General features: G+C 39.9%; 1 protein-coding gene across 1 annotated transcript; it reads left to right on the top strand.

Annotated features, from left to right (window-relative positions):
- Positions 1-7,112: 7,112 nt before the first annotated feature.
- Positions 7,113-12,028, top strand: CDKN2C (cyclin dependent kinase inhibitor 2C). Its single transcript, XM_068966087.1, has 3 exons — positions 7,113-7,364; positions 7,820-7,959; positions 11,368-12,028. The coding sequence occupies exons 2-3, from the start codon at positions 7,831-7,833 to the stop codon at positions 11,743-11,745; spliced, it is 507 nt and encodes a 168-aa protein (XP_068822188.1). The 5' UTR covers positions 7,113-7,364; positions 7,820-7,830; the 3' UTR covers positions 11,746-12,028.
- Positions 12,029-14,762: the final 2,734 nt, after the last annotated feature.

Raw genomic sequence — 14,762 nt, 5'->3', positions numbered from 1 at the left:
GGGGCAAACATGGAAGCTGAGAAAGGTGAGAATATCCATCCCAAGACAAAGATGATCAGGCTTTGAGCCAAAAATAGACAAAGACTATGTACAGTGAAGTGTGATGGTTTGTAATTGTCGCTGGAGGAAGAGTGACAATCGAATTTGTTCAACTTTGACTTGGGAAGATATCATCTTCTGGATTGAACTAGAGCTTGTATTTGCCTTGGAAAGTATACAAAATCCTGAAAGTGTAAAGTAAGATTGATAATTTTGTGCTGTAGAGTTGAAATAGATAATAGTGAAATCACCATATAGAATCAAGGCCTGCTGCTGCTAAGTCGCTTCAGTCGTGTCCAACTCTATGCGACCCCATAGACAGCAGCCCACCAGGCTCCCTCCTCCCTGGGATTCTCCAGGCAAGAACACTGGAGTGGGTTGCCATTTCCTTCTCCAGAATCAAGGCCTAGATCTTTGTATTCCCTGAACACGAAGAGCACTGTGGTGTTCCAACGATCTAGGTTTATTGTGGGCTTTTTTTTCTTTAAATGAAAATAGTCTGGCCTACAATTCTCAAGTAATAATCTGTATTGAGCCCAGAATTAGCTAGATAAGGAATAGAACCCTCCATAGTCATATGACTTGAAGGGTTTCCTGGTTAATTGCTGCCCCCCCAGGGAAGTAATTCCAAAATAAAGCATGAATGTGAATCATGAGGTGAAACATACTACCAGCAATTTAAGTGTGGCAATTCACTTGTCCCATTCATATATGTCGTTCTCAGCACAAGGCAAGTGAGCAAATCCTGCAAAGTTGAGATTTTTCTCTGTGATGAAATGTATGTGTTTCTGAGCCAATTCAAATCCAGTACTGCACCCCTTCTCCCTCCCTTCTCTCCATCTGGAAATTAAAAGAATGTGGCAATGTAGAAACCAGTGAAGAGAACACTAAACATTCAGGGATATGGTTTCTAGTACTGCTTTCCCAACTAATTAGTTAGGTGAAAGTGGATGGGTCACTTAGATTCTCTGACTTCAGCTTCTGACATGACTATTTCAGGTGATGAGAAAACAATTATGAAAATGCATGGAAGCATAAAATATTTTTACAAAACAAGCATAGACTGCATAGCATTACTAGGCTTTCGTTCTAGTTCTGCCCCTTGACAAAAACAAAAAACTTCTCTGAGTCTCAATTTATTTCTAAACTAGGGCTCATAAAACTTACTTCATAAGGTGATTGTGAATAGAGTGTATAATGCTTTTCAGAAACCTTAAAGCTGTCCAAACATATTAGTTGCTATTACTTGTTATGTATGCATATGTGCTAAGTTGCTTCAGTCATGTCTGACTCTTTGCAACCCCATGGACTGCAGCCCACCAGACTCCTGCAGGCAAGAATACTGGAATGGTTGCTATGCCCTCCTCCAGTATTACTTGTACACCAGTTCCTAAATGCTGTTCTCAGGTTAATCTCTTTCATAAAACTTAAGCCAACAAGGATTCTCTTCCTTTCTAATCACTGCTCTACGATCTTTACAACACAATTTAATACTCTTGTAATTAAACTCTGTAATTTTTTTGTCTGTTTCATCTACACATGTTTTTTTAATATTTATTTTTATTTATTTGGCTCCTCCAAGTCTAAGTTGCAGCATGTGGGATGTAGTTCTCGACCAGGAATCAAACCAGACCCCTGCATTGGGAGCTCGTAATCTTAACCACCAGACCACCAGGGAAGCCCCTATGCATGTTTTAATCTCTCCTCAAAGTCTGAACGTTCCTTGAGATTATAAGCCGTTTCATTCCATGTTTTTATATTTGCCATAGTTCATTCATGGCAAGGTCTTGGGTATATAACCAAAGCTTTTGAATTTATTTTTACTGGATGTCTAGAATATACAGGTATTTTACACATCTTATCTCATTTAATGCTTACAATGGAATAAACAGAATAAAAAAAATGCTCTGAGGTTAAAAATGTGCCCAAAGTCATGCTATACAGTGAGGCTAGGTCAAAACTAGTGCTCTTTCCACTTACCCTGTTGCTTCTCCGCATTTTACCCTCCATAGTGTATAGTGAGGCGATTGATTCTTTTCTATGACCTAACTATTCATGGTTGGATATCCAGACTAATTTTCTACTACAAAAATAAATACTGAGTTAAGAGAAAATTCATTTCACCAGAATTCCTTCCTTAAACAATTTCACTGCAGTGTCACAAACTAAGAGAATAAAAATGTATAGAGATTCTCTGTCCATAAGCACAAGCAAAGAAAAATGGTTTTAATATATCCATCCTCTTAGTTGTTCTACTGCATTAACTCATGGAGCACAGTCTAATTCAAATATAGATCTTTCTCTAGAATCTCCATGTTCTTTGATCTTACCATTCTTCTTTTGAAAGGAAGTTTTATTTCATATTTTTCAAATATATATAAGCTACTTGTAGATATTTTGCTAAATTTTTAGTTGTAATAATTTTCAATTAATCTAATACTTGCAAACATTGTACAGAATGCTCTTTTAAGCCAGCTTCCTCTAATGTTACCATCTTACACAACCATGGTACTGCTATCAAAACTAAGACATTGACATTGGCATAATACTGTTATGTTTCAGAGACTCTGTTTGGATTTTTACATTAATGTACTCTTTCTGTTCCGGGGTCCAAACCAGAAGTCCACACTACATTTAATGGTCTGTTTCCTTAGCCTCTTCCAATTGTTGACAATTACTCAGTCTTGAGTTTTGAAGAATAGTGGTCAGGAACTTTATAGAATGCCCCTCAGTTTGGGTTTGTCTTATAATGTCTTCTCATAATTATGCTGAGTTTATAGATTCAGGGGAGACCACAAACATGGTATGTCCTCATCACATCATATCAGGGACACATGATATCAACATGACTTATTTTGGGGGGTGTTAACCTTGATCTTTCGATTAAGTTAACCAAGTTTTTAAACTGCTACTCTATGGTAAGTCATGAGATTAATGCTACTACAGTTAGATCCACACTCAAGTAATCAAAAACATATAATATATAATGATATATGATATAATGTTCCTTAGGGCACTAGTGCCTGATCCTGTCTTTTCTTTTTTTTTTAATGTATGATTACAACTTATTACAGAGAAAGGGGAAAGGATACAGGCCAAAACCAGCCAATGGAAGAAACATTTAGAGAAAAATCTTGCTTTCCAGGGTCCTGGACTCTGAAGTAGTGGAAAAGGCCTAATATTTGGGAACCCAAGATCTGAGTTCAAATCTTATATCCACTACTTACTGGCCTTAGTCACAATTTCTATAAGTCTCAATTCCTTCACCTGAAAAGAATGAGGGGATAGTTATATTTACCTCCCAGAGATGTTGCAAAGATTAAATAATGTATGCATCGTATGTTATAACCAGGAAACTACACAAATATTAATCATTGCTATTATAAACTTTTGAGTTGCTTACTGTACATTTTTTTCTCACTTTACAAAAAGACTTCCATAAGTGGTATGAGAACCCATATGAAAAAGCCTACTGAATCTCAGAAATAAAATGCCAAATGCCATTTCATTATGCCACAGTAATGAAATGACAAAAAGTTCCCCTGAGTGTACCAACCTGTTTCCTACCTCCCTTGGGTCTATAAATATAACAAAAGGAAGATTTTGAAACTATGTAAATAAATTGTAAATACCATATACACATAACCATAAGTTACTCATTCAGAAACTATGTATACTTAAGTCAAAGGGGGGAAAGCACAAAATAATTTGATTATAGTCTTTCTATAAGTCCTTTAAAATAAGTATGAATTGCTGAAAAGAAAAAGATTTCCATGACTATTTGTATTTTATACCCAACTAAAAGGCTCTGTTTCAGTGTTTGAGAGATGTGCCATTACTGTGTTAAAAGACAAACTACTATTTTCAATATAGTAGATTCTTAACTGTAAATCTTTCTTGTATACCATGTTAGAATTTAAGCTTGTTGACCGCAGAGATACTCACCTTTGAAATTATTTCAGTGAACTAGCAATCAATATGAAATTTTCATTGAGGGTCCTCTGTAGTCTTACTTATGCTTTCTGAACTAAGATTGTAACTTCTGTGCCTCTGGACTGCCAGTTCTGGGTTATACAATAAGTAAACAAAGCATATGCTTTAGAACACCAGCAAAGCCAAAGTGAAAAGACACACACACACAACTTCCTTAAATTGTTTAATATTTCAGCAAAATCACTAAAGTAGTCAAGACGGAAAAAGTCAGAACCTTGTTGGACTTCTTCACATTTTTGTTTTGGTCTTGTATTATTTTTATTTACACATTAGGTGAATTGGTGGGACATCAAAATCTTTTCAGTGCTTAGGATCTCCAAAAATCTTAATCCAGCTCTGTAGGCATCTTAAATTACCCTGTTTTATTTATTGTTATTCAGCAAAAAGAATTTTATTTCATGAAAATTATAACCCATGTATACCTATACTTCACATGAGTACAATTTAAGAATCTTCCTTATTACACTGTCTTCTCTTAGAAACCATAATGCTAGACAGCAACTCTCATAAATTGGATTAATGCCAGTTATCTCTTATCAGCCAACAATACTACTATAGCATCACACCCTCCAGCTGTACTGAAGGATTACATACTAATTTCCCAGAATAATCAGAAGTAAATTATATTATTTACGGTATTTACTGGTATATATGGAATCCTAAAAGTTCTATTTGAAATGTCTAAATACACGTAAGAATCAAGAGGAGTTAATTTCTTGTGTTGTAGTTCATGTTTGATTCACATTTCAAGTTTAGTTACCTAAGAAAATAGATCTGGTTACTTTTCTGTTAACAATTCCGTTAAAGGAAACACCACCAGATTGTTCAAAGTTCGAACTCTCCCTCTACCTACCAGGCAATCTGTTGCTAATGACTATCCAGATGTTGCTGGTGTGTTTCGTTATTAATACCTACAGTGTACCTCAAGGAGCTCGGTATAGATGTTGCTTGAAAACATGCTTGCTAGAGACCGGTAATAATTAGACCACCTGTCACTTTTTGTTTGGTTTCATTTTGCCCACTGGGTGCATCATGCAACCGTGTTGGATATTTTTAAGAGCAAAAAATATAGAAAGCAGTAATTAATTAATCTTACATAGCTAAAAAAGGAAGTAAAAGTACAGAGAACTGGTGCCTCGGACGACTGAAATAAACATTAGGGAAAATACTATTCCTTTACATTTAAACACCCCTCCCCCACCCCCAACAAGTCCCATCTAAAGTAGTCAGAGAGAACTTTGACAAAAACAAAGGCCCTTCTTAGAAAACCCTTCCCAAGACCTACTTTAAAAGATTTTTTTGGCTTTAAAGTTAATTGCTTTTCTCCCTTTCCCCAAAGAAATGGAATATTTCCGTTTCAAGTCCCTGGAACATTAAGGCTTGAGTTCGTCGTGATTTCTTACCTACACCATGCCTTTAGTTTTCGTAACAATCAGTCTAGAAAAGACTTTTGCTTTTTCTGAGCACAGTTTTTTGCTGTCAGTCAGGTCTCTCCCTCCATCCCCGCGGCCACCTCGGCCCCCCGCGGCCACCTCGGCCCACCGCGGCCCTGAGCGTTGATCTGGCAGGTGCGAGGCCGAAGCGCTGGACTGAGAAAAGGAGGCCGAGTTTGCACAGAGCGCGCCACGGAGGTGGTGGCGGCAGCGATAGGCCTGGCCTCCGGAACTTCGAGAGCATGGCCGGGGAGCGCTGAGGCGGGCGGCCTGCCCCGCCAAGGCCCGGGAAAGACTAGCTCCGCGCCAGCCTCCTCTCTGCCTTCCAACAGTCAGAGCCGCCGAGCCTCCGAGGCCCTGCGGCTCTCCGCACCCTTAATTAACAAGCCTCCTTTCCCCACCTCCGGCCCCGCCGGCCTCAGGACAGCTCGAGGTTTCACGTCGCACCCTCCATTCCGCCCGCCAGCCAAGGAGGCCAAACCCGGCTTTGCCGGGCCGAAAGCCGCTCCCGCCCGGGCCTGGCCGCTGGGCTGGCGGGTGGGAGCCAGCGCAGGAGACAGCGGGGGAAGCGGAGAGCCGGGAGGCGGGAGAAAGGGCGCGGGGCAGGGGGCGGGGCGAACCGGGCTGAGAGCTCGAGCGCCACCAGGGCGGAGGGCGGGGCGTGGGCGGCGCCCGGCCTTCCCGCTCCCGCGGTGCTGTAACTCCGCCGAGCCTCCTTAAAACTCTGCCGTTAAAATGGGGGCGGGTTTTTCAACTCAAAAAGCGCTCAATTTTTTTCTTTTCAAAAAAAGCTGATGAGGTCGGAAAAAAGGGAGAAGAAACCGGCACCGTCTCTGCAGCGGCAACAGAAGCAGCAATTGTTTGAGCGAAAAAAGAAGCGAGGGAGGGAAGGAAAAGACCAGAAAGGGGCACGACGCACAAGTGTCTGTAGGGGTGAAGGGAGCAGGGACCAGTGATTTGGGGGGGACCAGCTACAAAAGAAACTGTCACTGGGAGCGCTGCGGCTCGGGAGGAAGCGGTGCTACCCGGCTAGGCTCCCGGGCACAGCTGGCTGGCGGCCGCTGCCCTATCGGCGGCACAGGCTGGGGGCACAGGCCAGGGGACTGCGAGAGGTTGGCGAAGTGGCACAGGGCGCCGTTGAGCTCTCGCCGAGGGCGGAACTGGCTGCGCCCTGGAATTGTGGCGACTCGCAATACTCAGAGCTTGGCCTGAGACTTCCTAGGACCCTCCCGATCTCTGGAGCCCTCAGAAAACCGAGAAAGGAAAGAAAAGAAGCGGCGGTCGTTCAATGAGCTTCTACATTAGGAAGTCTGAACTGGCTCGGTTGTAGGCGGGAAGTTACCGGTGGGCTGCCCCGTGCAGCCGCGATGCTGCAGCGCGCTGCCTCAGCAGCCGGGGCTCCATAGACACTTCCCGCATCTCTCTCCCCCTTCCTCACGCTGCTGGGCGTCCCAGGACCCGGTGGGGCCGGCATGACCGGCTTGCCGGGGGCCCGCCGCGCGCCCGGCCGTCTCCGGAGACGCGCGCCGAGCCTGGCTCCCACGGCCTCTCAGGCTCGGCAGGGCTGCGGTAGCCCGGCGGGCGGGCTCCGGAGCCCTCCCGCACAGCATTAGCCCGCAGCTCGGCCTGGACGCGGATTAAGACTCATCCGGAGAATCGAAGGCCACGGAGGAGTCCTTACGACCTATAACTTGAGGGCCACGGAACTGCTACTCTCGTTTGATTTTGGTGATCATCTTTAACCCCCGGAGCACATCAGCATCCAGCCACCGAGGCGCTCTCCCTGCAGCGGTGGACTCAGAACTACCCCTTCGCCGAGACGGATGGAGACCGAGCCCTTCCGAGGACCTGCCCCTGCGGTACTGGCTCGCGCGGCTCAAGTCACTACTGTGAACAAGGGTGGGTTAATACCTTTTCTTCCCCCTAAATGTCTCTTTTTCCACGGTATTTTCTGCCCTAACGTAGTCCCTTAAATCTCCGCATACATTCCTCCTGGAGATCTGTAGTGTAGGTACGTGCCAGCTCTGCCTACATTTTACTTCCAGAGTAATTTACCAGGAATATATGTGTGTCTGTATATCTCTCAGTTTAATCACCAGAATTCTTCATAGGGGTTAAGCTAAAAAGCGAGGAGCGGAGCCCCTCTCCAATGGCTCAGTTTTGCTGAATAATCACGTGTGAATCGAGGGGCGGGCTTTTGGCAGGCAGATCTTACTAGTATTTACTACCAAGCTCTACTCCAGATTAACCATCCCAGTCCTTCTGTCAGTCTCCGATGCCATCATGCAGCCTGGTTAGGAGCGAAGTAAAGGGGAAAAAGAAAAACAACTAATTCATCTTTTCCCGATCGTCAGGACCCTAAAGAATGGCCGAGCCTTGGGGGAACGAGTTGGCGTCCGCAGCTGCCAGGGGGGACCTAGAGCAACTTACTAGTTTGTTGCAAAATAATGTAAACGTCAATGCACAAAATGGATTTGGAAGGACTGCGCTGCAGGTTGGTATCCAGAGAGGTGGGGAAAACAGGTCAACAATGTTGCCTACGTGACCCGGGTTTCTAGAATAATAGCTTTCAAGCTTTCAGGGGTACTAAATTTCACTGTTTTTAAAACTAGTTGGTTGCCATATTTTATATCTTTAAGTGGATCCAACTCCCCAAAATGACGTACTTTGAACAAACTCGTCAAATCCAGTAACATCCTCTATATCAAGTCGGTTCCAGGTTTGGTCTTAATTTTTGGAATGTTTTTGTGACTGTGGGGATTGTGTACCAGTCGTAGCAGCGCCGAGTTTTTTGGTTTTTTTTTTTTTAGACAGTTCTGTAAACACGTTATTATGATTATTATTTGAAGTAAATACACTGCTATTAGTGGTTTCCGTACTTTGCTCCAATAATTGACTTTAACGTTAATTTTCTTGACTACTGGCGAGGGTATTTTTTCCTTCAAATGCTTCAAATTTTGACAAACGACCTTTCCTCGTTTGGAATGGGTGGCCTGGGCACAGGCACAGGATGTACATTTCACAGTTAATATAATACCATCCACCCATTCAGGATTGAGGAGGACTAAAAAGTTGAATTTTCTAATCAGAGCTCAGTTTATAGTGTTTTTGTCTCTGCGGTCTTACCGTGGTATGTCCTAATTTTTAGTAATTAGATTTACAAGCAACAAATGAAACATGTCCAGCTGCCAAGTATTGTACCTAATAACTTTTTTCCTCCTCTGAACGTTATCATGTAACTTGGTTGAAAGGCTTAGAAACAGAAAAATGGCAAAGTAGTCTCAAACAGTTGCTTTATCTGGGTTCTGATGATATTCTTAAAAGCAGTTCGTATTTGAAATGCAACACTTAAAAGCTGTTTTTGAAAATCCACTGGGGAGAGGGTTTTTAGAGTGCTTTGTTTTTAATTGCAAGAATGAGAAATTTAAGTGACAGGAGATGTACTACTAACAGACGAAGTCCATACACCCTGTATATTTTAAATCAGAATACACTGACTTTGCAAAAATTTCAGTATTAAGGAAGCTTATAGATACTAAATTATTTATCTTGTTATTTCAGGTATATTAAGTGGGGAAAGGATTTTTTTCTTTTTCCACCTTGTAGTTTTTAACAGGTATTGTGATGATAGCAATGTCACAAATTTAACATATTGAAATTTTTCCTATTGAACATTCAAAATATTATATAAATCTCACAAAGAATGAGCCACTTAACCCTGTAAGAATAGGATCTTGCAGGACTTGTGACGAGCAGGAAGACTAGGAGATTAATACTGCAAAACAAAAGTTTTGACAAACATTTTTAATACAACTCTGCGGTCTTGTTTATATTAAACATACTTCTCAAGATATTAACACCCACTTATTGTGGCTTAGTCCTAGTACATATAATGAAACACACACAAACAGGAGTCTCAAAGCTTGTTTTCAGTATGTATAATCCCGACTCTGAAGTTGTATCATAACTCAAGAAAGAACTTTCTTTCAAAACAGTTTCCAGCATTGCTATTATTTTCTGTGGAATATGGCAAAATTTCTCCTACAGTAATGTTTATTTAACTGAATTACAAAAGATTTTTCCCTCTTCCTAGTGTTAGCCTCTCAATCAGGATAATATCAAAGGCCCTGATCGTACATTTGCTTTACAAAGATCCAAGGTGTCTGTCTCCTATTTTTCCCAGTTCAGGTCTTTAAATGTAACTAAATATTTAGAGGCAATTGTGGTAAAAATTAGATTGTGTTAATTTTTAATAACCAAAAGTGTATTTCATCTAAGTTCTTAAAAAATAAATTATGTATCATTTTTAACCACTGCCTCAAAGGAAGGGCCAAAAGTCAGCAGAGTTTTATCAACAGGGAAGCTTAACATCTTGGTCATCTATATAGTTTGAATTTATAAAATATTATTCATTCTAAATATATTTTATATTACTTAATTTGTGATTTTTAAAACAAACATTCTAAAGAGATCAGCTTTGTATGTTTTTCCAGGATGTATTTAATTTCGAGTGTCTACTATGCAATCTGTTTACTATAAATTTAGGTTATTATGAATATACCTAGGAATAAAACAATTAAAATGCTGAAATTTCCTTGCATGTTAATGAGACTATATTTTTTCACAACTAGACTATATGTATTGTATAATTTCATGCTTCTGTACAAAATACTTTATAATTATGAGAGCCTAATAGAGACCTCTTATTAGAGTGAAATATATTCAAACACCAGTACATAAGTCTTTATCATGTAAATTAGTTGTATGTTGATAGTAAATTTTAGTATCAAATTCTGGCTTTTAAAATATTGCCAGTTTACAAATAACTATTCCTAAATGCCTGATAATAACTGCTAAAGGAAATAAGATGAGGTCACCAGTTGATGAACAAACAGGCTGAAACCACAGACAAAGCTTTCTATGTCCCAAAATATACGTTAAATATCTTACTTTCTCTTCTTTTGCTGAATTGAAATTAGGAAGCTACCTCAAACTTTTTCGGAGACAGTAAAATGGTAGAATGACTGTTCCATTCCTTTTAAGAACAGTTGCCATACAGTCTTTTCCTATCTAATACAGGCACATCATTAATATGTTATGTTTTAGATAAATCAGTATCATTGGCAATGTAAAAAACACTTGCTTTTTAAAAAAAAACACTTTAATATTCAATAACATTTTAAATTTTCAAGTGGAGGATTCTAAGCACTAAATACACCTAGTAACCCACATGAAATAACTGCAAAGAAAAAAAATTTAATTACTTGGAAACTTGGGGCTTATCTGTTTGGAGAGAATGTGTGAAAATTAATAATTTAAGAAAATACCAGGTTTGGATTTTTAAGAGATCATTTTTACACTAGTAAAATCAGCCTAGATGGAGTCTGGTGTGTGGAAGCATTTCTTTGAGGATTTAAAGAAGCTCATTCTCCTTCTTTTTAGCTATTAAGAAAAATTTTACCCACATTTAATTTTACAGAATCAATACCCCAGGCACATTTTATGAACATGACGAACCAAACAGAAGACTTACTTAAATCTCAAGTTCCATTTTTTATTTTAATAAATTCATGAAATTACACAACTCTTTATGGGAGACAGGGAGCTTCGTTGTCAGCGAATTTTGTACAAATAGTACTCATTCTATTTTTATTAATCAATATATCCTACTTGGTGGCTCATTTAAGATATTCCATCATAGAAGCTCAATTTTTAGAAGTTTTCTTCTACTTTTACCTCATAGTACTCATCTGCTGCAACTGAGCCCTTCAAACTCCATCACATGGGTCCTCCCAAAGCACTCCTTCACCAAAAAAGTTACATAAATAGAAAGATGGATATTCTAAAATAGTCTTGTAGTAGGAGCGCTTGAAGGATTCTACCGTTTTTTCTCCTTTTCTAGGTTATGAAACTTGGAAATCCGGAGATTGCCAGGAGACTACTACTTAGAGGTGCTAATCCCGATTTGAAAGACCGAACTGGTTTCGCTGTCATTCACGATGCGGCCAGAGCAGGTTTCCTGGACACTTTACAGACTTTGCTGGAGTTTCAAGCTGATGTTAACATCGAGGATAATGAAGGGAACCTGCCCTTGCACTTGGCTGCCAAAGAAGGCCACCTCCCCGTGGTGGAGTTCCTTGTGAAGCATACGGCCTGCAAAGTGGGGCATCGGAACCATCAGGGGGACACCGCCTGCGACTTGGCCAGGCTCTACCGGAGAAACGAGGTCGTTAGCCTCATGGAGGGCAACCGGGCGGAGGGAGCTGCGAATCTGCAATGAATGTGGGGAGGGCTCTCCCACGCTGCCTTCTGTTTTGTCAGTTAATTGATTGGCTGTCCTATTTTAATATCATTTGTTAAAATTCAGTTTTGTCATATTTTAAGCAGTTAGTTAAAGCCTCTGAAACTGCTAAGTGGAAATCTTGCTACAGCTTTATGAATATATTTAAGCAACATCTCTTTCACCTGCAAAACCCTGAATTCTAACATGTAATTGCAAAAGCTTTGGCTTTCTTCTGAATATTTTATCTTTCCCTGACTTTTCTCCTTGCCTCTCCCTTTGCCAGTCTCAGTACCCAACTTGGAGACTTTGTTTTTAAAATGGTTTGTCCTGATGCTTCTTTTGCCTGATTAAAACACATTTTCAAAAGAGGACAATGTTTTCTGTGATTTCCACTCCTCTTATAATCCACACGTGATATGCTTCTTGCTAAGGAGAAGTAAACTGAAAGATCATGGTGTTTTAAGTCTTGACATTAGAACTAGACATATTCTATTGATGATCCAGTTAAATGCTTTTCTTTCTCTCCTCATGCCTCCCAGCAAAAATTTTACTTGATGCCTAATATGTCTGCTTTAAAATAGAGTAAGAACAACATTTTTTTGGAAATCAAACCTGAAATTACCTCAGTGTAGACTTATCCTAATATTTGATCTTCCTTTTTTCTCAAAGTTAAGTCGTTGAAAAACAGGTTTCAGAAGTAACAATCTGGAATCAAATATATGTTAGCCCTAAAAGCCACTTCAAAAAGAAATTGCCATTAAAAAGTGCTTCCCATTTGTTGATTTTTTTAAATCACAAAATGAAATAATTGGTTAAATAGTATATTTCCCAAAAGTATACCATAAGTATGCTAAGTGTAACAATGGCTTTTTCTCCCTAAAATACCAGAAGTGTAAAATTATATAAGTTTAAGTATTAAAATGCACTGCAAATACCAATATTGAGGTGATAAAAAGCTTAGCAAGAGCATATATATATATATATATATATATATATATATATATATATATTACATGTGTCATTATTTAGGGGTTACAGTATAATAAATATAGAAACTTTTACAGTAAATAAATAGGCCACTCCTACACATAGTACTTGATTCCCTCAAAACTTTTTAGTAAAGACATATAAAACTCTTAATAATACATCTAGTTAAAAGTTTTTTTGAATGAAATGGAAATCTCAAATTTCCAAGAGAATTTTCCAGTATCTACTACTTACTGTCATTTTAAAGATTTCACCAAAGGATTTCAATGCAGTTACCTCTTATAAATTTATAAATACTTTATTCATCATCTCCCACATGAACAAAAATGTTTTATGTTAAAGGTCCCTCCTGTTTCATAAGCTCCCTGCCCTCACTCCAAAAAGAACAAAATACTTGAAGGTTTATTGAAGGACATGGTTCTGATGCTTGCCCTAACAAGGACTGGAAGGTTGCAGACAAGTGGTTTTCGATAATTTATTTTTCATAGTAGTATAAAAGAATATGCAAGAAAAAAATCCTTTTCATTTGGCATTTTAAGTTCACCTTCCCTATGTCAAGTGCAACAAGACTTCAACTTCTGCCATCTCAAACCACAAGTTACTGAATAAATTTATTTTTGACAGCAACATGAAATTAAATGTAAAACACTTATTTTAAAGTTTGGGGGGAAAGTAGAAATTGAGATGATTTTGAAAGAAAAGGGTGTATTTTGTATTTAAGAACTAGAATCAATATACAAAATACACTGCTTGAGTAAGCTGAATACTTTCTAAACACAAGACTATTACTAAAAATAAAAGTAATACTTCTTACAAGTTGCAACTGTAAAGATAAATGTTTCTTAAAGTTGATTTAATGGACTTTTCAGTATCCACCAAGTATAAGCATTAAAATCGCTCTTTAGCTATTTCGAATATAGGATGTTCATTGAAGTTAAAGAGCGGTCCTTCTGCGCTTGCTTTAGTCTCAGATGGTCGGAGCACGAAGTGAGGAGAAGGAGCTCTATCTCTCTTCATCAGCCTAAAACTTGCCTAGACATTAAAACATCGCCACATTTCTTTGGTTCTTCGCAGGAAATAGCTTTGCTAATCTAAGTATTTTAGAAATGAGTTGTGTGGTCCCCTCTAGGAAATATGAAAAGCCATTATTCAATCTCTTAAAAACCTCGACAATATTCAGTAAGACAAATATACCGAAATGTATAGGATGGAAGAAACGGTACTGCAGAGTTTAACGGGGGTTTAATTTACAGCCAGCTGAGACCGGAAAGGATCTGAGCTTTTTCAGATGCAGAGTAGAGAGGCAAGTGCTAATCAATGGAGTAACCAGGGCCTCAGGAGACGAAGACAGAGAAAGAGTGGCGCGGCAGTAGGCAGAGATGCGTTTCTCAAACTCAGTTCATTCTCTGAGCCTGCATCCACGTCGGGAAATTCAGGCTTAGCTTTTGCTCAGTAAATTGAACCCCCGGCTTATACCTGGGGCAAAGCAGGGCCGGTGAGGGGTTGCAGGGAGGGTGGGGGAGAACACCAAAAGGACCTCAGTCCACGTTCTGGTCTCCAAGCCACCAAGCAAACTGCATTTTATCATTTTTTGGTAGTAAATCAATAGTTCTCTGATAAACAATACACATCTCCTAATAGTGTGATGAGCTCCTACAAACACACACCACGCTGGGTGACCAATAAATGGATAAAATATTTCTGTCCCGGGAAAGCATTTCAATTAGTAATATTGTAAATGTGCCTGATAATGTGGGTCAAACAAACGTTGTGGCCGTAGCCCCGGACTGGTTTCGAAATCTCAGTTCCCAAAAAGGTGCTTTCGGCTTTTGCCGGGGGAAGAAGTAATCGTCCAGAAGTGCTGAAAGAGCACAGTGCTGGAGCGAGAAAGGGTCGTAGTCACAGCCTTCCTGACTGCCCTAAGCGACCTTCATCAAAAAGGGGGGGTGGGGGGATAGGGTGGGGGGGGTGGAGGGGAAAAGTCCGGGTCTTGGGCTATGGAGACTGCTTTGATTTTTACACCACAA

The sequence above is a fragment of the Capricornis sumatraensis genome, chromosome 2, assembly GCF_032405125.1.
Source record: "Capricornis sumatraensis isolate serow.1 chromosome 2, serow.2, whole genome shotgun sequence".
Lineage (NCBI taxonomy): Eukaryota > Metazoa > Chordata > Mammalia > Artiodactyla > Bovidae > Capricornis > Capricornis sumatraensis.
Note: the sequence above shows the minus strand (reverse complement) of the source record. Positions and strands in the feature narration are given on the sequence as shown.

Excerpts from the sequence above, each read along its gene's own strand:
- CDKN2C (XM_068966087.1), top strand. The coding sequence starts at position 7,831 with ATGGCCGAGCCTTGGGGGAACGAGTTGGCGTCCGCAGCTGCCAGGGGG. Across the intron at positions 7,960-11,367 it reads TTGGAAGGACTGCGCTGCAG|GTTATGAAACTTGGAAATCC; the intron begins GTTGGTATCCAG and ends CTCCTTTTCTAG.